Raw genomic sequence first — 23,833 nt, 5'->3', positions numbered from 1 at the left:
TCTGAATATTCCATAAAAAGGGCCAGAAGTCCACCTGATTGAAACACCTCATCAGTGTTTAACTTCCTTCTGGAGTGTTTTAAGTTCCTCTGAGAGTAGACATGGATGGAATAAGGAGGTGAGACCTAAATAGCAGAGTATTACTAGTTATTAATAACCAAGATTAATTGTGACAGAATAGCTCCGAAGGCTGAATCTATTAAAAATGAAACTGAATTCCTCTGTCTTATCAATGCTAATACTCATTATTATGCATAAACTACAGGGAGAATTAAGGTATTTCTCAGTAATTTTTTAAGAAGCAAAACATATCTACCTGTTAGCCATATGCAAATACAAGGAAGACTAAAATGTAAGCTGTGAACTGGAGAGTATCAAGATAGGAAAAGAGTTGTAAATCTACCGTTTCAAAGTGTACAAATCAGTGGTTTTTAGTCTATTTACAGAATTGTACAATCTTCGCCATTGTCTAATTTCAGAACATTTTTATCACCTCCAAAAGAAGCCCCATACCTATTAGCTGTCACTTCTCATTCTCTCTCTCTCTGGTAATTTATTTTGTTAAATTCTTTTGCCAGTGTTATTAGCTGCTGCTTTTGCAACTCTGGGAATATTTCTGGAAAGAACCTTTTAAGTTACCAAAACAATCTAATCATCATCTATCTAGTGATTAGATTATCAATTCTATCTTACAAAGATGCAAAAGCTTGGGATAAAGCAGAAACATAGTTCTAAAGATCCCAAACATAAGATGTAGGCAAGAAACCAGTTTCACCCAAATTTTGGTGTTAAAGATCATTCTAAGAAGGTTTTTTCTTCTCCTAATTCTATTCTTTCTCTATGTCTTGTAGGCTATTTTTCAAACTACCATGAATTAAACCTTGAAAAATAATATCCATAATGAAGTAAACAAGTACTTTCCATACCAAGTTTGTTACAAAATAAGAGAAATTACTTGTGGAGTATTTCATTGCCATAAAATATTTATAACAATCCATAGGGCCTGGATTTTATGGACCATATAAAAAACAAAACAAAAAAATCCAACAACTGGGTATTCAACATAAAGTTCCCACCTTTGCTTCGGTTCAGTAAGAATATTCATTTAAAAACATACTATTCATATTCCCCTTCCCACACACTTTGTAATACTGCCATCTCGTCATTAAGAAAAACCAAAACAACTAAAATATAATGTATGTTTTTGGTGTGTGAGTGTATATACTTGAAAGGAAAAGAACCAAAATGTTAAGTACAATTAGCAATGATTATCTCTAGGTAATGAGATTATACATACTGTTCACTTACCAGTTTTCTATATAGTTTGAATATTTAATAAGCAATTATTGATTTGTAACAAAAAATCAATTTTTCCATTCTCGGTGGGGTGGGGAAACCTATAAACAAATTACACAAGTCAAGAGCTGCTTACCTGTCATTGCCCCGTAGCATTTTGGGATCAAAATATCTATAGTCATCAGTTTCCTATTAAAAAAAGCAAACAGAACTTGATTTCTCTTTAGAGTTACGGTTTGGCTTTGAGTATTTTATTTCATTAAGCTTTTAATATGGTAGATTAATTAAATGTATGCCACCACCACCAACTGAACACTTACTACATGTTAAACATTATCCTAAATGCTTTATTATTTTTTAAATGTTTATTTTTATTTTTGAGGGGGGGTTGGAGGGGCAGAGAGAGAGAGAGGGAGACATAGAATCCAAAGTAGGCTCCAGGCTCCAAGCTGTCAGCACAAAGCCCAATGTGAGGCTCGAATCTGTGAGCCATGAGATCATGACCTGAGCCAAAGTCGGACGCTTAACCAACTGAGCCACCCAGGTGCCCCAACATTATTCTAAGTGCTTTAGATGAAATTACTCACTTAAACCCCACAACATCTGTGAGGTAGTTACTCTTATCTCTTTTTTTTCAGATGGGCAACATGGGGTACAGAGAAATTATAGAACTTTCCTAAGATCATACGACTAGTAAGTAAGGGAACTCCAGACTCTGAACCCAGGAAGTCTAGCTTCAATTCCCAAGCTTCTAACTACTATACTATACTACTATACTATTTCTTGAAAATTTACCATTTTATAAACCAAGTAATTATTTTGTCTTGTTTTCTATTTTAGAGTTTTATTATTTAGCCCTGATTTTACTGAATATACAGATGAGCCAAAACAGGTTCATAATCTTATTTGAAACATTTAAAGTTAGATGTATTCTGGAATTTTGAATTTAAAAAGTTTTAGATAGCTAATATAATGCATAAACTGTGTATGTAACATTCCCAGCGGGTACCACCCCATCATCTACCACATTGATATTCTATAGCTAAGTATATGAATATTAACATAAAGTAGGATAAATTCAAGCCTCAACTTGAATTAAAATTAGGTTTTGCCACCAAGTGAGTTATACAACATCTTTCCAATTTTCAGCACTTTGTAGATTTCAGAAGTTGTAGATAAAGGACTGTGGAGAAACTAGCTTCTTGATATTAAAGGAGCTGAGAAGTATTGTTTTACTGCTTGTAACTATCATTTCCTTTTTTCAAATTTTATTTTAGAGACAGAGTGAGAGAGCCTGGGAAAGGAGCAGAGGGAGGGAGGGAGGGAGAGAGAGGGAGGGAGAGAGAGGGGGAGAGGGAGGGGGAGAGAGAAGGAGGGAGGGAGGGAGGGAGGGAGGGAGGGAGGGAGAGGGAGAGAGGGAGAGAGAGAGAGAGAGAGAGAGAGAGAGAATCGTAAGAAGGCTGCATACTCAGTGCTGAGCCCAGTGTGGTGCTTGATCCCACGACCCCAGGATGATGATCTGAGCTGAAAGCAGGGGTGGAATGCTCAAATGACTGAGCTACCCAGATGCCACTGTAATCACTTCCTAATCTCTGCCTCTCTCTCCTTCCATAGCACAGTCAGCCAGAGGAATTTGTTCTTTTCTGGAGTGTGGATGGCCCTACCCCAACCTGATCAGTGATAAACTCTGCATGTATTGCCACCACCTATTCCTGTACTCAGTGGTGGACAGGGTTTAACCAATTACAGAACTTCCAGTGAACTCAAAAACTGCATCAGAATTCTTTAACACTTAGCTCCAGAAAGCCACTGCCAGCCAGATTTACAAGATGAAAACTATGTGATACTGTCTTAATCCCTTTTTTCAATTTATCCAGTCAAAACAATCAAAGGAGAACACTTAGTAAGGGATTAGAATGCATCTACCATATGACTCTACTTATATGTGGAATGTAAGAAACAAAACAGATGAACACAGGGGAAGGGAAGGAAAAATTAAATAATATAAAACCAGAGAGGGAGGCAAACCATAAGAGACTCTTAACTATGGAGAACAAACTGAGGGTTGATGGTGGGGGGGGGAGGTGGGCGGGGGATAGGCTGAATGGGTGATGGGCATTAAGAAGGGCACTTGTGGGGGTTCCTGAGTGGCTCAGTTAAGTGTCTGACTTTGGCTCAGGTCATGATCTCATGGTTCGAGAGTTCAGGCCCTGCCTCAGGCTCTGTGCTAACAGCTCAGAGCCTGGAGACTTCTTCAGATTCTGTGCCTCCCTCTCTCTGCCCCTCCCCTGCTCACACTGTCTCTGTCTCTCAAAAAGAAATAAACATTAAAAAAAAATTTTTTTTAAGTAAAAAAAAAGAAGGGCACTTGTGATGAGCCCTGGATGTTATATGTAAGTGATGAATCACTAAATTCTACTCCTGAAACCAATACTACACTGTATTAACTAACTTGAATTTAAATAAAAACTTGAAGAAAAAAAAAGAATTCATCTAGAATTAGGTTATAGCATTTTCAAGCCTTTGAGATAAGATACATTCAAGATTACTACTAGCTAAGTCTAACACAGTACACTTTGCTAATCTCTTTGGTATTTTGCTAAACTATCTTCAATGCTCCAAATCAAGTTGTCTATCTGGGAACAGGAAAAGGAGAAGAGAAAGTACAGGCAGCTGTCTCATCTAGCAGATGGATGAACAGATGCGTTCAAAGCAGAAAAAAATCTACTTTTTCTAATTAAAAAATGTGTCTGTAGTAATGTGCCTTCAGTTATACAGTGAAAGTCAAAAGAACTAATAAAGGAACTTACGCAACGTAGAGGAACATTAGAATAAGACCCCAAATTTAGCTATCCGTGTATCTATGACAGAATATTGTGGAAAGCATGTGTATATGAGAAAGAGTAGCAGGCAGAAATACAGGAATAGCGGGCTTTTGGTTCCAATTCTGCTATTAAAAATGGTGTGACTTGGGATAAGTCACTTAACATCTCTAAAGGTTTCCTCTCCCTTAATTGTTCAAATTACTAATTACTTCTAATTGTTCAAATTACTTCTAATGTTTCCTTAAACTCTAAACCTCTGTGATTCCATCAAAGGCATGTTTCTTTGCCCTAATCAATATATCATAGTGGTGAAAAATGTGGCCTGCTTAGCTCTGCCATTTATTAACTTTGTGTCCTTGGGCAAGTTAATTAATTTTATTGTGCCAGTTTCATCTATAAAATGAAAATAATAGTATTTTCTTAGAAGGTTCTATTAAGAATTCAATGAAATGTGAAAAATGTTTTGAATGGTTCCTGGCACATAAAAGGGTGCAATATTAGCTATTATCTTTATTATCATCATTATTTATCATCTCAACTTCAAGATTAGGGTCATGCAACAAAGTATCTTAAACTTAACTTCCTTAACCCCTTATAGATTTGGCATCTGCCTAAAATTCTGCATTTATTCGTATTTTTAATCTTTAGTGTTTGGGATAATATCTCTCACATATTTATAGCTTATTATGACTTACTGTTCTCTAAGATAACTAGTTTTAAGTATATACTTCTTTCAGGCTTTCAGGCTTTTCAAGAATTGTTATTACTTCATATATTCTAGGATGTTTTAACAAAGTCTATTGTTACTACATTGTATACCATTTTCTCTGTATCAACTCCTAGATGGAAGAATCCAATCCCTTATATCTTAACATTATAGACAATTATTCTCTCATTACTTTCATAATTGTAGTTACCCCTTTGGGGGATGTTTTTATTACACTCTTTGTTTCCACATGGGCAGATTTTTAAGTAAGTTTTTGTTAATTCCCTTTGATATTATAACCATGTTTTAACAATTACAAAAAGTGACACATTGATCTGAAGATTCTGCTCATTCTTAGCACGGGATCCTAAGCCTTGCTGCCAAGTCTATACAGAGATCCAGATCAATCCAAACTAGGGTTTTGATGCTGCCTTTCTTGATTCTAGACTCTTGTGACAACTGCATTCTAGCTGCCATAGAAACAGGATGGGCTGTTTTATGAAACAGATTGTGATGATTTTCACATTCTTTTAGCTTGGAAACCCAGTAAATGCTAAGAATATTTATCGGTCTATCTATCCAACAATTTATCTCTCTCAATTTACTTTTCAGCCCAAAAGAATTTAGTGCTATCTGAACACATGCACTTAAAAATTTCACTTCTCTCCTAATTTAATTTTATAAAGTTAAATTGCTCGGGTACTCTTTATACTACATCAATTGATGCTCACTAGTTGTCATTTACAGAAACTTGCTCCTTAGGATATATTTTATCTACATTTAATTATACATGAAGAATATAATCTACATTTAATTTGGATGAGAGCTGGCCAGAATAGTTACAGCAGCTGAGAAAACCAATTCTCATTACCTGTGATAATGACTAAAAACAGGCTCTTGGAGAACATGGACTCTTTTTTTCCCTCATGTAGTCTGCTGTGATTAAGTGCACAACGAACTCAGATTTTATTATCTTTCATAAACTGAGTTTGATACATTCACGAATTTACAAGTACAATATTATACGCTACTCACAGGATTTGACTTCATCTCCATGAGATTGTCTAAAATACGAGTAACAGGTAGATTCTGTAGAAAACATAAATATTTTGTTAAATATTAGAAAAATAATCAAAATTGTTCTCTATTAACAAAACAACCAAACCATTTCACATTTAACTATGCTTACTTTTTGATTAAACATATTCTAAAATTAAGAATTCAGTGAATGGTGTCATAGATGTAAATATCCTTGGCACTACTGAAGTTTCTAGGAAAAAAAATATGTAATTCTAAATCAAAAGGTCCTTTTAATGTGAAAGTGTAACCAGGTTTCAGTATAAACACGTTTGGGCTTTTCACTTTGTTGGATGTTTGTTTTTTAATACTAGTAATTGCAATCTTCTGATAAAGTAAGAATCCCATTTTCCCCCCCATTTCTTTTCTGCAGATAGTAAGTAAGAGTTTCTTTCAACAGAGTAACTTAGGAGCATCTGGGTGGCTCAACTGGTTGAGCGGTTTACTTTGGCTCAGGTCATGATCTCTTGGTACATGAGTTTGAGCCCCACATCTAGCTCTCTGTTGTCAGCACAGAGCCCACTTTGGATCCTCCGTCTCCCTCTCTCTCTGCCCCTTCCCCCACTCACGCTCTCTTTTTCTCAAAATAAACATTAAAAAAAAAAAAGAATAAGAAGAGTAACAAAGTTTGAAGAAACTCAGAGTCTCTCATTTCTAATGTATATTCTTTTAAGCCAGTGGGGCGCCTGGGTGGCCCAGTTGGATGAGCATCCGACTCCGGCTCAGGTCATGATCTTGTGGTTCACGAGTTCGAGCCCCACGTCACACTCTGTGCTGACAGCTCAGAGCCTGGAGCCTGCTTCAGATTCTGTGTCTCCCTCTCTCTGCCCCTCCCTGATTCATACTCACTCTCTCTCAAAAATAAACATTAGAAAAAAATTTATATTCTTCTAAGCCAAAAAAATACTTGTGCTCTTCCAAAAATGGGGAAATGGATACACACAAATTTTATTGACCATTTTTGTTTTGCCTAGGATAAACTCCAAATTTCCAATGACATACTTCATTGTCTTCTTACAGAGTAAATTTCACGTTGAACATGAATGTTTAACACTGATATTGGCAGAAGATTGCCTCTTGACATGCTTACATGCCTTGGGATACGAAATAGTATTGTTCCATTTCAATCTGATGATTTTTATCATTATTTTAACATAACAACACATGGAATACAGAAAATTTACTAAGTGACTATTATGTCTGTTCAAACTGCATTCCCACTGGGATGATATTCTGCCCACTTTGAACCCATTTCCTTTGTGAACTGTACAGGATGTTCTGTAAAGAATATTTTGTATCTTAGAGACTTCATACAACAAAGGCAACATTAAATCTGATTATTTAAATGTAGATAACAAACACATTACTATTTTACAAAAGTTTTGCTTTCTTTAGGACATAAAATATTTTGTTGCTAAAATGGATTATCACTATGGAAAATGCTGCTTTGCCCAGACAGAAAATTTGCATTTCTTTTTTCTTTCTCTATATTAGCAAGTAAAAACCTTTTAAGATGATTTTACCAAGTAAAATTAAAGCTATTTCATTATTCCCTATTTGTGTTGGCCAGAAACTTTTTAATATAAACAAAACACCAAAGGTTCAATCTAACTAAATGTACTTCCTGAATTCTATAATTTAGAATTAAAAAAAAAACAAGGCAGCTCAAAATTTTACCTTTTAAGTTTTGTTTCAAATACAATTGAGCTTATTCATGCAGGAATAAGTCTAAGCCATGACAATCTCTGAAGAATGACTGGGAGCAGATTTAAATCTATAAAAACGCTTTATCCAAAAGAAAAAACTACCCTTATATATTTAACTACAGTTAACAATAACAAAAGATGATGAAGTGCTTTGCAAAATAACAGGAGGGAATAATTTTTTAAAAACACCTGGAGCAAGAATACATTAAAATTTTAAGATTTTACTAAATTAATTTTATACCAACTTCTTAACTTGCATACAACTCTCCACTGAGCTCCCTGAATTGCATTACTAGATCTGTACAATGGAGACAAATTCAGGAAAGATGTTATGTAATGACTAAAGTCATAAGAGTCATACTACTATATTTTTGAAAATACTTGGAAATTTTTGAGTATTTCTATCAGTATCTCATGATAAATCCTCCTGCAGTATAAAAATGAGATTTTTCTAAAAGGTACAACTAAATTTTGGTTTGTATTTTATAGCTCTGCAATACCTACAAACCTGCCAGTCAACAGGTCATTAAATAACGTAAGAAAAATTTCTTTCTAGCAGAATACTTTAGAAGTTCATGAGCCCAGGGACAGTTGTTTTTGTCTGGTCTTTACAACCACATAACACCCAAAGAATCATTTACCACTGCTGCACCATAGGATATTCACATACTGTCAGTGATTAAGGAAAACTTCAAGTGTAGAGAATGATAAAGGAAAGGCATAAGAAACAGTAAAACTTCTGAGTTCTTTGTCACCAACTATGAGATATCCAGGTTTTGTTCTTTGCCTAAGTGAAGGCTTGAATTGAGTTAATCATTTAAAAAATCAATTTTATATTACTAATAATTTATATACAAGACTAACCAACTTTTACTGACTGAAAACAAACTGACCTGTGGCAGCTTACAGCAAAGAATAAACATCAGAAGGAAACCATACAATTTTCTTTGTTCAACAAATGTTACCTTACTCATCTTTAGAAACACAAAAATTTTCTGTAGCTCAATAAAAGATATAAATGAAATATAATCAAATAAAAAACTCATTAACTGTTTAAAAAATTCCCAAGCATAGGGGAGCCTGTGTGGCTTAGTCAGTTAAGCGTCCGACTTCAGCTCAGGTCATGATCTCACAGCTCCTGAGTTCGAGCCCCACATCAGGCTCTGTGCTGACAGCTCAGAGCCTGGAGCCTGCTTCGGATTCTGTGTCTCCCTCGCTCTCTGCCCCTTCCCCGCTCATGCTCTCTTTGTCTCAAAATAAACATTAAAAACAAACAAACAAAAGCAAACAAAATATTCCCAAACATTTTTCAGTGTTTTTGGGAACTGTTTTAGAAATAAAATGTAAAACATTATCATGTGGGTTAGCATTAAATCTTTATTAGCAGCAAGCCTTACTATAGACATAGATTTGAGAGATAAAAGTCTCATAAACATGAATATCCTACAGTAAGTATCACTATTTCTAAAATCCTCAAATTTAGATACATGAACTAGAAATTTTATTTGGAGAAAAAAATAAAAAATAAATTAAAAAAAAAGGATTCTAAAAACCCTTACTGGTTTTATGACCATAGTTATGTTCTATGATTTTAGTCACTGGAAAAGGCTGAATAAAAACAATGTTAATCTTATCTCTGATGATGTAATTGCTTAAAAACAAACTGAAACAGAATGTGCACAGAAGTTAAAAAACAATCCAAGCAAAGTAATACAGCTTTACACCTAAAACAGCTATAAAAATTTTTTTTTCCCTTTAGTTCTCCTAGAATTAGCCACTTACTCTATACTGCCAGCTGGTCTATAGTGACTATTTCTAATTTGCCCTTTACAGCCTTGGGCTTGGGATGATAATCTGATGCTGAAGTCAGCATTGAGATTGTGACAAGAATTGCTCCTGTCTTGATTATCAAAACCCTGGTGAATGAAAACCAGTTTGTGGACTTCCTTGCATGCTTTTTTTTTTTCCCCCCCAAGTAAGCTTCACACCCAACACGAGCCCAACACAGGGCTTGAAATCATGACCCTGGGATCAAGACCTAAGGTGAGATCAAGAGTCATAACACCTAACTGACTAAGCCACCCAGGTGCCCCAAGAATGCTTATCTTGAAGACTATGTTAGCCAGGTAACTAATAAGATGAAATGTGTGGATACCAGAAACACATTGGAAATGAGGAATTATCAACGATATAGGGATGGAAAGTTGTCAGTGAAGTAAAGATAGGAAAAGGGAGGGGGTATAAGATGGATCATCTATTTCCAAAATTTTAAAATTATATACCAGAAAGGGATCTATGGATGAATCCAACATCCACATCTTACAGATGAGGAAATAATAAAATATAAAGGGGTGTTTTTTCCATAATCACAGTATGCTAATGGCAATGAAATCAAGAAAATAAGATCACATGGACCCAATAAAACACATCCAGTCCTCTATCACTCAGTTTCAACAATGATCAACTCATGGCAAATCCTGTCTACTCTCACCTATTCCCCACTTTCCTAGGTTGTTTTAAAATAAGTCCTCAATAAAAAATCATTTCAGTCATCAATATTTCAGTATATATTTTCAAAATATAACAACTCATAAAAAACTATAACACTACTAGCACAACTAAAATAATAATTTCTTAATACAGTAATATCCAGTTAATGTTAAAATTTCCCTATTTCAAACATTTATTGTTGAGTTTTCTCATTCAAATCACAAACTTAAGGGCCACACACTGGAGTTAGATGATACACCTTTTAACTTTTTTTAACCTACTGGTTTCCACTGCTTGCAATTTATTTGTTAATTCATTTGAAAAGAGTGATTATTTTAGCAAACAATCCAAAGTGAAATAGAAAACTTCTAAATTATGCAACTTTGTGCTATATTATTCATCACATTCTTGTACAATTATCCTCGCACAAATAAATTCCAAATCTGTGAATATCATTCAAATGGTATAAAACCATTTGATGCAGAAAACTTATGTTGCCCAAGAAACGAAGCATAAAAAGCTCTTAAAGGCAACATAGAAAACTGCACATGAGACATCGTATTCTTTTTATTTATAACTTAAAACATTTACTCAGATTAAAAAATGTAAAATAATAGAGATTTTAAGAGTCATAAAGTACTCAAAACTTTGCAAGTATCAAAGTGGCAGAATTCATCTCTAGCAGTCTCTTCTCTGGTCATCTTTCCTCTTAGTTCCCAAACTGCCCCAGATCTCCCATTGCAGTACTGCTAAATTTTAGAACATTAGGGCAATGTAACTTTTAAAATGGATTTCTATTAGTTTAAACATTTCTAGAACAATAGACTCTTTTTTAATTATTCAACTGAAAAAGACTGCACACATATACACACATACATGTATGCACCAAGGTCTGGGAAGGATGTAGAGAAACTAGCACTGTAAGTCAATGCTAGTCGGTGTACCTTTTCTGGAGGGCCACTTGGTATTATTTACTAAAAACAATTAGAAATGTTCACCCTTTTGATTCTATAATTCAACTATAGGAATTTATCAGATAGAAGTAATCAGAGACAAATACCCAGAAAAAAACTAACATTTAAATATTAGGTATATATCCATCAGAATACTCTTTTTTTTTTTTTTTTGAAACAATAACAAATGATTGTATTAGACTGTTTTTTTCTTATTTTCAAAAATGTTTATTTATTTTGAGAGAGAAAGTGAGCGAGAGAGAACAGGGGAAGTGCAGAGAGAGGGAGAGAGAAAATCCCAAGCAAGCTCTGCACTGTCAGCACAGAGCCCAGCGTGGGACTCGAACTCATGAACTGTGAGATCATGACCTGAGCTGAAATCAAGAGTAATGTGCACTTAACCAACTGAGCCATGCAAGTGCCATTTTTTTTTTTTTTTTTAAAGTAGGTTCCACACCTAGTGTGGAGCCCATCGTGGGGCTTAGGCTCACAACTTTTGAGATCAAGACCGGAGCTTAGACCAAGAGTTGGACACTTAACCAAATGAGCCACCCAGACACCCCTAAATATTTTTTAGTATGACTTTTCTTTTTACTTCAAAATATAAAATGAACCATCCTCCCACAACAAAAAAATCACATTTATTTCCTCTATGTTGAGCCTAAATGTCTCATTAACTTACACTTTTAAAAAAATGCATGGCTCTTCTAGTAGTAGCGGCAGAAATATCCTACAGATAGAGATAACTACCAATCATTCCAAAATTTACTTCTGTAAGTGAGAAACTGCTTATTTCAAAGCAGTTTGTTACTTGCAATGTTAAGAAAAGCAAAGGGATTTGAGGTTACAGATGATAGTTTTTATACTTTATGAACTTTAAACAAACTTTTGTGTTAGTACAATAAAATATTTAACTAGATCAGTTTAGACACCTATTACAAACATCACTAGTGACATTTATGTGAATAATAAGCTCAGAAAGCAAGAACACTCCAAAAATTAAAGTCTGTAATTTGTCCATACTATGAGCTATTCCACTATTGCAATTTCCTTGTAAGAGTAACCCATTAAGAAAAATATGTAATTCTCCTTAAACATAAATTTAACTACATGTGGCTACACAACACCCACTCTATCTACCGAAAGGCAGACATTATCTTAGGAACTGGTGGTTCCCTTTTTGTCTCACATAACAAAATCATCTTGTCCATAGTTAATGCTAAATAACTATCATTATTGGTGGTGTGACAGAGATTCTCTCTTGACAAAACTTTACTCAGGCTCCTCTGACCTCTCTTTCAATGAGGACTTGACTTCTGAACTTCTGTGTCCATATTTGCACAGCCCACTTTAAAAAGCATCCTGCTAAGTTAGTTTAGCAAGAATCTCTCATTTTCTATACCTGATTACCCTTCTTATCTGGTCAGGTTCCTCATCCTCTCATCTCCCAGGTGATGTCTGATCTCATTGGCCTGCCTTCAGCAAGAATCCTGTTAGGGTGGTTTAGCCAGAATCCTCTTCCATCCCTGATGTTTCCTTTTAGTAATTTTACATCCACTGATTCCTACCCTGGTCCTTGGCTATAAATTCCCACTTCCCCTTGATGTATTTGGAATTGAGCCCAATCTTTCCCCCCAGGTACAAAACCTTACTGTGGTGGTCCCAATTCCTTTCACAGTGACCCCCCCCCGAATGTCTGTCTTCCTATTCTTTCCCAAGTGTCATGAGTAATTTTCTCTTTAACAAGTGCTAGGTTAAACTGTAAAGTACAATACATTAATGTCTAATGTGCCCAACTTCCTATTTTGTATTTTTTTTTTTTAACTTTTATTTATTATTGAGAGACAGAGACAGAGTATGAGCATAGCAGGGGCGGAGATAGAGGGAGACACAGAATCTGAAGCAGGCTCCAGGCTCTGAGCTGTCAGCACAGAGCCTGACGTGGAGCCCGAACCCACGAACTGTGAGATCATGACCTGAGCTGAAGCTGGACGCTTAACTGACTGAGCCACCCAGGCGCCCCTTTCCACCTTTTCACCTTTTCACCTTCTGCAGAAGAAAGATGAACAGACTCAGGGAAGTAATGTAAACCAGTAAAAGAGTGGATTAAGTACTTACTAGTGGCTCTTTACCAGGAGAGAGGTAGACTGTGAGGGAATGAAAAGAATTCCTAAGAGGGATAATGAAGCTAAAAAGTGTTCCCAAATAATTAGGAAATAATGCAATCTGGAATGTATCCTAAGTTTGGAAAGTCAAGAGCCCTTTAATTAAATAAAGCGTATTAGTTTTTTTCACTGTTCTTTACTTATACTACATGTTTTTTATAATAAAACATCACTCAAATAAAGAACTGAATACTTACTATATATAAAGTGCTATGGAAAATTCAAAGATTGGTAAAAAAAATTCCTTGCTCTCAAGGATCTTATCAAGATCCTTATCAAGAAGTAAAACATTCTATGTCAATTATATCTCAATAAAACTGGGGGGGGGGGCAGAGTAAAAAATAACATCAATACAAAATACTCCATGTAAATACTGTAAGGAAGATGAAAGTATGAAGAAAGCCCAGAGAAAGAAAAGATCAACCTTCTTCTGAAAACAAGTAAACATTGACTATTCACATCTGAATAACTGATAATCAACTCTCTTAAAAATTTGGGCTTTAAAATCTTTCTCATTATAAATTGAAATATTTATGTGTGAAATATTATGTTTTAGCCTTTCCTTCAACTATCTCAGTAAAAATAAGTAAAATAAAAAAATATAATAGGAATAATGAAACAAGAATGACAGGATGTTCTGTACTGAAGCTTGGTGAAGAGTTCAGGGAAGATTCCTATACTAATGTTTATTTGAAAATTTCCATAAAGTAAAAAACAAATCCTATTTGAAAACAAACAAAATTAATGATGACTTTCTGAAGCAGAATACTTATATATTAGATAGCAGAAAAAAAGAAAAACAAAAGTCACTAAAAAATGTTTTCTGTACAAAACTATTATTCCAAAATGAAGTGTAAAATCAGGCTATACTACTTTTGGGATAGTTTCATTACCCCAAAACATACATTCTACTTAAAATATTTTATTCTTACACAGACCTTTAGACCTTTAAGTTCATTTGCTTATTCTCTTAATATATGTTAAAACTTATATGCATTAGGTAACAGTTTATTATTCTAAGTAGGGTAAGTTCATTTTTCCAATCAATGTACTTTTACAAACCTGACAGTAAAGGAAAATCAAAGTGTCAATAAAGTCCAAATGAATTAAAAAAAAAAAAAAAAGCCTAAAATAACAGAGCCCTGAACTACACGTGTGAAAATATCATATTTTTAAATATGCCAGAAAGAGGCCCCTTGATTTTACTTTATTCCAAATATTTATAACTTGAATATATCTAGAAGGTATTCTAGCTAAGCAATCAACCTGTCAACATTTATGTTCAAAAATTACCAGAATGTTTTCTAACAAGTATACTCACTTGCTGTTTCAATACCAGGTTCTTCACTCCTTCCATCACAAACTGTGACCCAGTATTCATGACTCGTGATAAGAGACTAGGGACAAAAGAAGAGGATTACCCTAAGTATAAATTATCTTTCCAATTTGTTACAGATAAATCATTTGCCTATTACACATGACCTGCTGAGGCTCACTGTACCTACCACTTGTATTCTCACTAAACAGTGACCCGAGAAGTTTTGCTTCCAGATATCCTGGCTGCAATTTTATCTAACAATAAAACAGTGATAAAATTGTCTATCAATAATTATTAATAAAATGTAAAAATAAAAGCTGCCCTCAAATTAAGCATCTTATTTTATTTTTTAAAGTTTATTTATTTATTTTGAGAGACAGAGAGAGAGAGAACGAACATGAGTGGGGGGCAGGTGTAGAAGGATGGAGAGATGGAGAGCGAGAATCCCAAGCAGGCTCTGTACTGTTAGTACAGAGCACAACACAGGGCTCCGTCTTATGAACTGTGAGATCATGACCTGAGCCAAAATCAAAAGTTGGACCAACTGACCCACCCAGGTGCCCCTCAAATTAAACATTTTTCCATTAGCATTTGCTTACTTCATGTCCCTGTGTCACGGTATTCCAAACCTTTTCATTATTAGCGTATTGGCTTTGGTGACCTGTGATCAGTGATCCTTGCTGTTCTTATTGTAATTATTTCGGGGTGCCACAATCCTTGCTCATGTAAGCTAGCAAACTTAACTGATAAATATAGTGGTGTGTTTTGAATGCTCCATCAACTGCCTGTTTCCCACTCTCTCACCCTCTCCTGGTGCCTCCCTATTCCCTAAGATACAACAATATTGAAATTAGGCCAATTAATAGCCCTATAATGGCCTGTATGTGTTCAGGCGAAAGGAAGAGTTACATGTCTCTCACTTTTATTTATTTATTTTTTGATGTCTGATCTTCTTTGTTCTTCTTAGAAAATCTCCTTTTGATTGGACTCAGACTAAGAGATAGAGGTTCTCAGAGGACAGCTTCTGTCTCTTGGCAATCTGTTCCTGGCAGTTTTTTTGGCCTCCTTTATTCTCTTGGCCAAAAGTTGAGCATTTTCTGCAGCCTCTTCCTTCTTTCTTCTTAGTATGCTGTTTCTTCAGTGCAATATGCCGACATCTGTGTTGGAGGACACGTGGAATAACAAGATTGCTGAATACTGAGCGCTTTGGGTCCTGGTTTCTTACCTTCTCTGTTCAGGGACTTTCTCACAGCATACTTGTGGATATCATCTTCTTTAGAGAGAGTGAGAAGTCTGTGGATTCTGCTAGCTCTTTTGGGTCCCAGGTGATGAGGCACAGTATTATCAATGAGTCCAGGAATATCCTTCCCCTCCTTTTTTTTTTTCACAATGAGAACAAGTTGAGAACAATAAGACTGACACCCACAATGCAACCTTGAACAGATTTGCATCCTTGGTCTGTAGCGGAAATGACCTTTACTCAGAAGGCAGACACAGCCATGGGTCAAAACACTCTGCTTCACTGGGAATCCTTGTTTGTCATTGCCACCACTGATTCAGACTACATAATCCTTCTTCACCCAGAGCATCAGCAGCAATTTCTGTGGCCATATGCCTCCATAAAAGGTAAAAATTCTGTCTGCTGTCCACGTCAATGAGTTTCTGGAAGCCAGCAGCTGAGAAAGAGATGTTCAACTTCATCCTAAAGCAGTCTACCTACCACCTCTGAGGCGCATGAAAAAGAGCACATGTCTCTTACTTTAAATCAAAAGTTAGAAATAATTAAGTTTAGTGAGGAAGAAGGCATGTCAAAAGCTGAGACAGGCTGAAAGCTAAGCCTCTTGTGCCAGTTAGCCAAGTTGTGAATGCAAAGAAAAAGTTCTTGAAGGAAATTAAAAGTGCTACTCTAGTGAGCTCACAAATAAGAAAGTGAAATGCTGATAAGGAAAAAGTTAGAGTACTATGGATAGATCAAGCCAGCCACAAAATTCCCTTCAGCTAAAGCCTAATCCAGAGCAAGGCCCTAACTCTCTCCAATTTTACGAAGGCTGAGAGAGAAAAAAGAAAAATTTGAAGCTGGCAGAGGTTGGCTCATAAGATTTAAGGAAGGAAGCCACTGAGAAACTTAACAGAAGGCCATGGGGGAGGGGAAGGAAAAAAAAAAAAAAGGTTAGAGAGGGAGGGAGCCAAAACATAAGAGACTGTTAAAAACTGAGAACAAACTGAGGGTTGATGGGGGGGGGGGGGGGGGGGGAGGGGAGGGGGGGGGATGGGCATTGAGGAGGGCACCTGTTGGGAGGAGCACTGGGTGTTGTATGGAAACCAATCTGACAATAAATTTCATATTTAAAAAAAATAAAAAAATAAAAAAAAAAAAAAGGAAGGAAGCCATCTCTGTAAGGTAAGTGCAGGGTGACACAAGAGCTGATGGAGGAGTTGCAGCAAGTTATCCAGATATAGCTAAGGTAATGAATGAAGGCGGCTACACTAAACAGTTTTTCAATACAGACAAAGAAACTTCTACTGGAAGAAGATGCCATCCAGCACTTACATAGCTAGAAGAAGTCAAGACTTGGCTTCAAAACTTCAAGGACTCTTATTAAGGGCTATTGCAGCTGAGGACTTTAAATTGAAGCCAATGCTAATTTACCATTCTGAAAATCCCTAAGAATTACCCCTTAAGAATTATGTTACATCTCCTTTGCTGTGTTCTAGAAATAGAACAAAGCCTGGATGACAGCACATCTGTTTGCATGATTTACTGAATATTTTAAGCCCAGTGTTGAAACCTACTGCTCAGAAAAAAAGACACCTTTTCAAATATTACTGCCCACTGCCAACACACCTGGTTACTCAAGAGCTCTGATGGAGATGTACGCTGAAGTTAATGTTGTTTTCATGCCTGCTAAAAACTTATCCATTCTGCAGCCCATGGATCAAGGAATAATCCTGACTTTCAAGCCTTCTGATTAAAGAAATACATTTTGTAAGGCTATGTAACTGTTACAGATAGTGATTGCTCTGATGGATCTGGGCAAACTAAACTGAAAATCTTCTACAAAGGATTTACCATTCTAGATGCCAGTAAGAACATTCACAATTCATGGTAAGAGGTCAAACTATCATCATGAAAAAAAGTTTGGAGTAAGTTGACTAAAACCCTCATAGATGACTTTAAGGGGTTCAGGACTTCAAGGGAAGAAGTAACTGCAGATGTGGTGGATACAGAGAACTAGAATTAGAAGAGCCTGAGGATAGGACTGAATTGCTGTAATCTCATGATACAACTTTAGTGAATGAGGAGTTGTTGCTTGTAGAAGGGCAAAGAAAGTAGTTTCTTGGGAATGAATCTACTCCCGGTGAAGACTGCTGAAATGACAACAAAGGATTTAGAATATTCCATAAATTTTGTTGACAAAACAGTTGCAGGGTTTGAGGGACTGACTCCAATTTTGAAAGAAGTTCTACTACAAGTAAATGCGATCAAGCTGCATGCGTGGTTACAGAGAAATCGTTTGTAAAGGAACAGTCCATTGATGCAATAAACCTCACCATTGTCTTATTTTAACAGGATGCAGCCACCCCAACCTTCACGAACCACCATCCTGAGCAGTGAGCAACCATCAATATCATGGCAAGACTCTTGACCAACAAAAAGATTACTGAAAGTTCAGATGATGGTTATCATTTTTTAGCAACAAACTATTAAAAAGCCTCATTTAAAAAAATGTTTATTTATTTATTTAGGGAGAGGGCGCATGCACACGGGGAGGAGAGAGGGTGGGTGAGGGCAGAAAGACAGGAGAGAGAATCCCAAGCAGGCTCCACACTATCAGCATTGAGCCTGAAGCAGGGTTTGATCCCATGAACCCATGATCAGGTGATACCATTACCTGAGCCCAAATCAAGAGAGCTGGATGCTCAATCGACTGAGTGACCCAGGCACCCCAGCAATAACTATTTTTAAATTAAGATATGTACATTTTTTTTTTAACATTTATTTATTTTTGAGACAGAGAGAGACAGAGCATGAACGGGAGAGGGGCAGAGAGAGAGGGAGACACAGAATCGGAAGCAGGCTCCAGGCTCTGAGCCATCAGCCCAGAGCCTGACGCGGGGCTTGAACTCACAGACCGCGAGATCGTGACCTGAGCCGAAGTCGGACGCTCAACCGACTGAGCCACCCAGGCGCCCCAAGATATGTACATTTTTTAAAGACAAAATGCTATTATACCCTTAATAGACTATAGCACAGTACAAATGTAACTAACATGCACAGGAAACCAAAAAATTAATTTGGAGTTGTTTTATTGTATTATTTGCTTTATTGCAGTGGTCTGGAACTGAACCCCCAATACCTTTGAGCGATGTCTATAGGTTTTAGGCAAATTACAATTTGGAGAGAACTCCCTGCTTTCCTGATTGCCTTACTATTAAAACAATAAAATTAATGATAGTAAATCAGGATAACTTGTTTTAGGAATTCAAAACACATCAACATATTGAAAATATATATGGGTGTAAGTATTACAAGTAAGTCAAAAAGTTACTATATTCTCTACATCACAGCAGCTAGATCCAGTCCTGTGTTTATACAATCTCCCCACAATACATAACCTCTATCACATAAAAATGTGAAGCATAACATACCTGGTGAATTTTACCTCAATTCTGAAGAAATGTTTGAGTATTTAACAACAAAAGTAACATCAACAAATGACCTGCCATATTGGGCATATATTTGTGGCTCAGTCAATCTCTCATTTGGGATCAAGGGATGTTTTGTGGGACAGAATGGTATTCCTGTATTATGATATCAGAAGGCTAGGGATAGCCTTCAAATCATCAAGATTTTCTTACAACACATTTTATTAAAATCCTCAACTACGAAATCCACAAGAAATCTTTAGGCTTTTAATATTCAGTTAAGATTTTAAGATATGGAACTGGAAAGTCTACTAAATACATGAGAGTAATTTCCAAATAAATTTCCTTTTCCCTATCTTGCCTTTACTCCTCTGTGAAATCAAAGGATGGACAAGGTGGAAATGCTTTAACAGAAACAAGAGAAAGTAATCTTTGTTGGAATGAAGAGTTCAGAGGCAATTCCCTGGTACCAGGCAACTCGAGGCACTGCTAACCTACACAGCACTGTATGAAGGTGAGGCTAGCTGGATTCATTCTGTCAAGCATTTAAAACACTTGCCTAGCTGAGTGTTTTCACTTTTTGCAAACTGTTCCATTAAAACTGGAAGCTTGAGGTAAAGCTAGAATAAAACTGCTTTCCTCTGGATTGTACACTTTTATCCTAAAACTTAAAGAATTTGAAACAAGTATGGTATGAAAAAGAGTAGTTAGAATTACCTTGTTCAGTTACTTTGAAAATCATGCACACTATAGGATTCTGTGGAGTCAGGAGTCAGACCTAGACCTAGACCTCCTCCTACTATTAAATGATTTCCTCCCTGTCATTTAATAGTATGCCTACATCTCTCTTGAAGCTAAGTCTTGAGTGCCTAGCTCCAAATCTGTATTACTTATCAACAGTGATATAAAAGTAGCTTTAACCTTCATATAACTTCTGAAAATAAAAAAAATGTAATGTTTTAAGAACAAGGAAGCAAAAGAAGCCAATAGCTCATACCATGTAAAATATATTAACTTACATTTTATTTTAAAAAATGTTTATTTTGAAAAACATTATGTTTTTAATTATTTTTTTTTTATGTTTATTTTTTGAGAGAGAGAGAGAGAGCAAGGCTGAGGAAGGGCAGAAAAAGAGGGAGAGAGAAATCCCAAGCATGCTCCATGCTATCAGTGCAGAGCCCGATGTAGGGTTCAAACTCCCAAACTGTGAGATCATGACGTGAGCCGAAACCAGGACTTGGGTGCTTACCAAATGAGCCACTCAGGTGCCCCAAAGTGTCAGTGTGCTTTTAGGGCTTGAGAGTCTAATTATGGTCTGGAGTACCAGACTTATTCCATCAGAATTATTAAAAATACTTACCCCATTGGCTTAGTAGTAGTGTTACCATAGCTGGCAGGAGCTGAGGCCATCTTGGCAAAAGCCCTATGAAATAAAAAAAACTATATTGAAAAACTGATTATCAGAGCAAACATTCAGCATCACAGTATTAAAAACTCCACTGACTCTTACTATGCAGACATTTCTGAAAAGAGAATCATCTTTCAACGAATATAATACAATGTTTCAGTATAATGAGCACTGAAACAACTATATAAATGTTGACTATATGATTGGTAATCATGTAAAATGTTGTCCAAGTACAGTACAATTAGTACTGCAACACTGAGATTTTGTTTTGTTTTGTTTTGCAGTTTATGTATTTTGAGAGAGAGAAAGCACAAGCAGGGTGGAGAGGGAAGAGGGGGAGAGGGGGAGAGGGAGAGAGGGGGAGAGAGAGGAAGAGAGGGAGAGAGAGGGAGGGAATCCCAAGCAGGCTCTGGTCTACCAACACAGAGCCCAATGCAGGGCTCAAACCCACGAACTGCAAGATCATGACCCAAGCTGAAGTTGGATGTTCAACTGAATGAGCCACCCAGGTGCCCTTGAAATTCTTTAAAAAATACAAATGCATTCATTTCCCAAACATCAAGACTTTTTCCTTTTATTATATCTGGTCATTAACATGAAACAGACTTGCTGCCTTGAACGAACAATCATGAACTAAGTTTAGTCTCTTTATCAGTCCCCACATTCCATACTCCCTCATTCCCAGACATATGCCTTTGTTCATGCTGTCCTTTGAGGGGGATAAATGGACTGCCTTCTTCTCCAACAGAAATTGTGCATTTCCTTTTAAGACTCTGCTCAAAACTACTTTTTTCTTTTATTAAAAAAAAATTTTTTTTAATGATTATTTATTTTTGAAAGAGAAACAGGGAGCACGAGCCAGGAAGGGGCAGAGAGACAGAGGGAGACACAGAATCCGAAGTAGGCTCCAAGCTCTGAGCTGTCAGCACAGAGTATGATGCAGGGCTTGAACCCACAAACTGTGAGATCATGACCTAAGCCGAAGTCGGACGGTTAACCAACTGAGCCACCCAGGTGCCCCAAAACCAATTTTTTCATTAAACTATTCTATCACCCAATGATTTTTCCTTTTAAGAGTTATTTTCTACAACACACACTTTTATACCTAATTGCATGTAGTCATTTATTTTCAAATCTTTTAAGTGTCCAGAATTCTCTTTAACTAAACTATACAATTTCTGAAGTCTGGCAAAAAGATGGCACTTAGATGTGCTTTTAAAAATATTTTCCTTCTGGGAGTATGTTTACCATAGAGAATTGAGGACACAAAATGCTCCCAAAAGAACCCTAACACTTTGAGGCTCACAATCATGATTTTTGTGTATATTCCTCTAATCCCTGGACACACATATATATAACATATATACTTTAAAAACAAAATTAATATACTGTAAAACTGTTTTGTAACATTTTAATAGCATACCATAAACACTTTATGTGACTCAATACTCTTTTATAATGATTCCTAACTATTTCAATTGTTTTTGTAAAAGAAAAAAAAGTTTACATAAATACGAGAAAATCATATGAGAGTAAAAAACGGAATGGAAATCACTAAGATGTGATAATTGAAATGTTAAAAACACTCTATTTCAACTGGGACAGAACTCACTGAAAATACCATTAGAGAAATCCCAAACACAAAAATCACAACCTTGTTCAGGAAGGAGGATGTGAATCAAATGTTTTCAGAAGTAGACTAGAATTTCTGCCTTCAACAAATACTTATTTTTCACTAGAATGAACTATATCTAAACAATATGGAAGGATTCAATAAATCATGGCACATTTTTATGGCTAAACAATATTCACACACTAAATAGTACCACTGAAGAAAATTTAAGAAACACTATTAAAAAAAACTTTTTAAAAATGTTTCTTTTTGAGGGGCGGGGAGGGAGGGTGGGAAAGTGGGGTTGGAGCAGAGACAAAGGAAGACAGAGAATCCCAAGCAGGCTCCACCAGTGCAAAGCCTGGCCTGTGGCTCGAGCTCACCAGCCGTGAGATCATGACCTGAGCCAAAGCTGGACATTCAACCGAATGAGCCACCCAGGTGCTCCAAGAAACACTATAATTATTTAAGAAAATGGACTGCTAAAATGAGTTAATGGAAAACTAGAATACAAAACTGTATCTATACTAATAATTTCCAAATTTTAAAAAATACATGTAATGTACATATAAAAAGATATACAGTGTTTAGCTGTAGACTTTGGATGATGATATTACAGGTAAATTTTTACCTCCTTTCTAACAGAGTTTTATACAATTTTCTTCAAAAAACTTGTATTACTCTTATAAAGAAAAATGCTAGGAATTACGTATTTTATAACCATATAAAATGATGTCCAAGACTGGCTTTCCTCTTCCAACAATAAATGTTTGATTAAGGAGTTCTCCACAAATCATAATGTAAAGAACAATGACATATGCCACAAAGCCAATGTGTAAAGGCATATATTATAAAAATTGGAAAAAGCAGTTTTCAGTTTCTCTTTTTAAACAGAGGTCTATTGTATATTTTCTTCTTATTACAAGAACATAGTGAAATAAAAAGAAATTTGAAAAAGCAGGGGCACCTGGCTGGCTCAGTCAGTAGAGCATATAACTCTTGACTTTGGAGTAATGAGTTCGAGACCCATGTTGAGGGTAGAGATGACTTAAAAAAAAAAAAAAAAAAAAAAAAAAAATGAGGCTCCTGACTAGCTCTGTCGGTGTGCATGGCTCTTGATTTCTGGGTTGTAAGTTTGAACTTCATGTTGGGTGTAGAAGATTACTTAAAAATAAAATATTAGGGGTGCCTCAGTGGCTCAGTTGGTTAAGTGCCTGACTCCTGATTTCAGCTCAGGTCATGATCTCACTGTTCGTGGGATTAAGCCCTGCATCAGGCTCTGTGTGCTAACAGCATGGAGCCCGCTTGGGCTTCTCTCTCCCCCCTCTCTGCCTCCCCCACTCGTTTACTCATAATAAATAATTAAAAAAATAAATGAAATCATAAAAAAAAAATTTGAAAAAGCACTCAAACTCAAAAACTCAGAGATAACCACTGTTAACAACTTGGCATACTGTTGAGCTTGGAAAGCATATTCAATCTTATAGTCTTAAAACAATCATTTTAAGAAATATTAAAAAAAAAGAAATATTTTTAAGTGTATTTATTAACTGTGGGAGAGATGAGAGACAGAGAGAGAGAGAGAGAGAGAGAGAGAGAGAGAGAGAACGAACCCCAAGGAGGCTTTATG

At 36.1% G+C, this 23,833-nt stretch overlaps 1 protein-coding gene across 1 annotated transcript in view; it reads right to left on the bottom strand.

The window, feature by feature from the left end:
- The window catches only part of SCFD1 (sec1 family domain containing 1), a 114,949-nt gene that overhangs the window by 16,224 nt on the left and 74,892 nt on the right, over positions 1-23,833 (bottom strand). Inside the window, exons 18-21 of the mRNA XM_042942902.1 lie at positions 20,544-20,606; positions 14,540-14,615; positions 5,863-5,916; positions 1,433-1,485 (exon numbers count right to left, since the gene is read on the bottom strand). Of these exons, the coding sequence (XP_042798836.1) occupies positions 1,433-1,485; positions 5,863-5,916; positions 14,540-14,615; positions 20,544-20,606 (246 nt within the window). The remainder of the gene's footprint in view (positions 1-1,432; positions 1,486-5,862; positions 5,917-14,539; positions 14,616-20,543; positions 20,607-23,833) is intronic.

This window comes from Panthera leo, chromosome B3 (genome assembly GCF_018350215.1).
Source record: "Panthera leo isolate Ple1 chromosome B3, P.leo_Ple1_pat1.1, whole genome shotgun sequence".
NCBI classification, from domain to species: domain Eukaryota; kingdom Metazoa; phylum Chordata; class Mammalia; order Carnivora; family Felidae; genus Panthera; species Panthera leo.
Note: the sequence above shows the minus strand (reverse complement) of the source record. Positions and strands in the feature narration are given on the sequence as shown.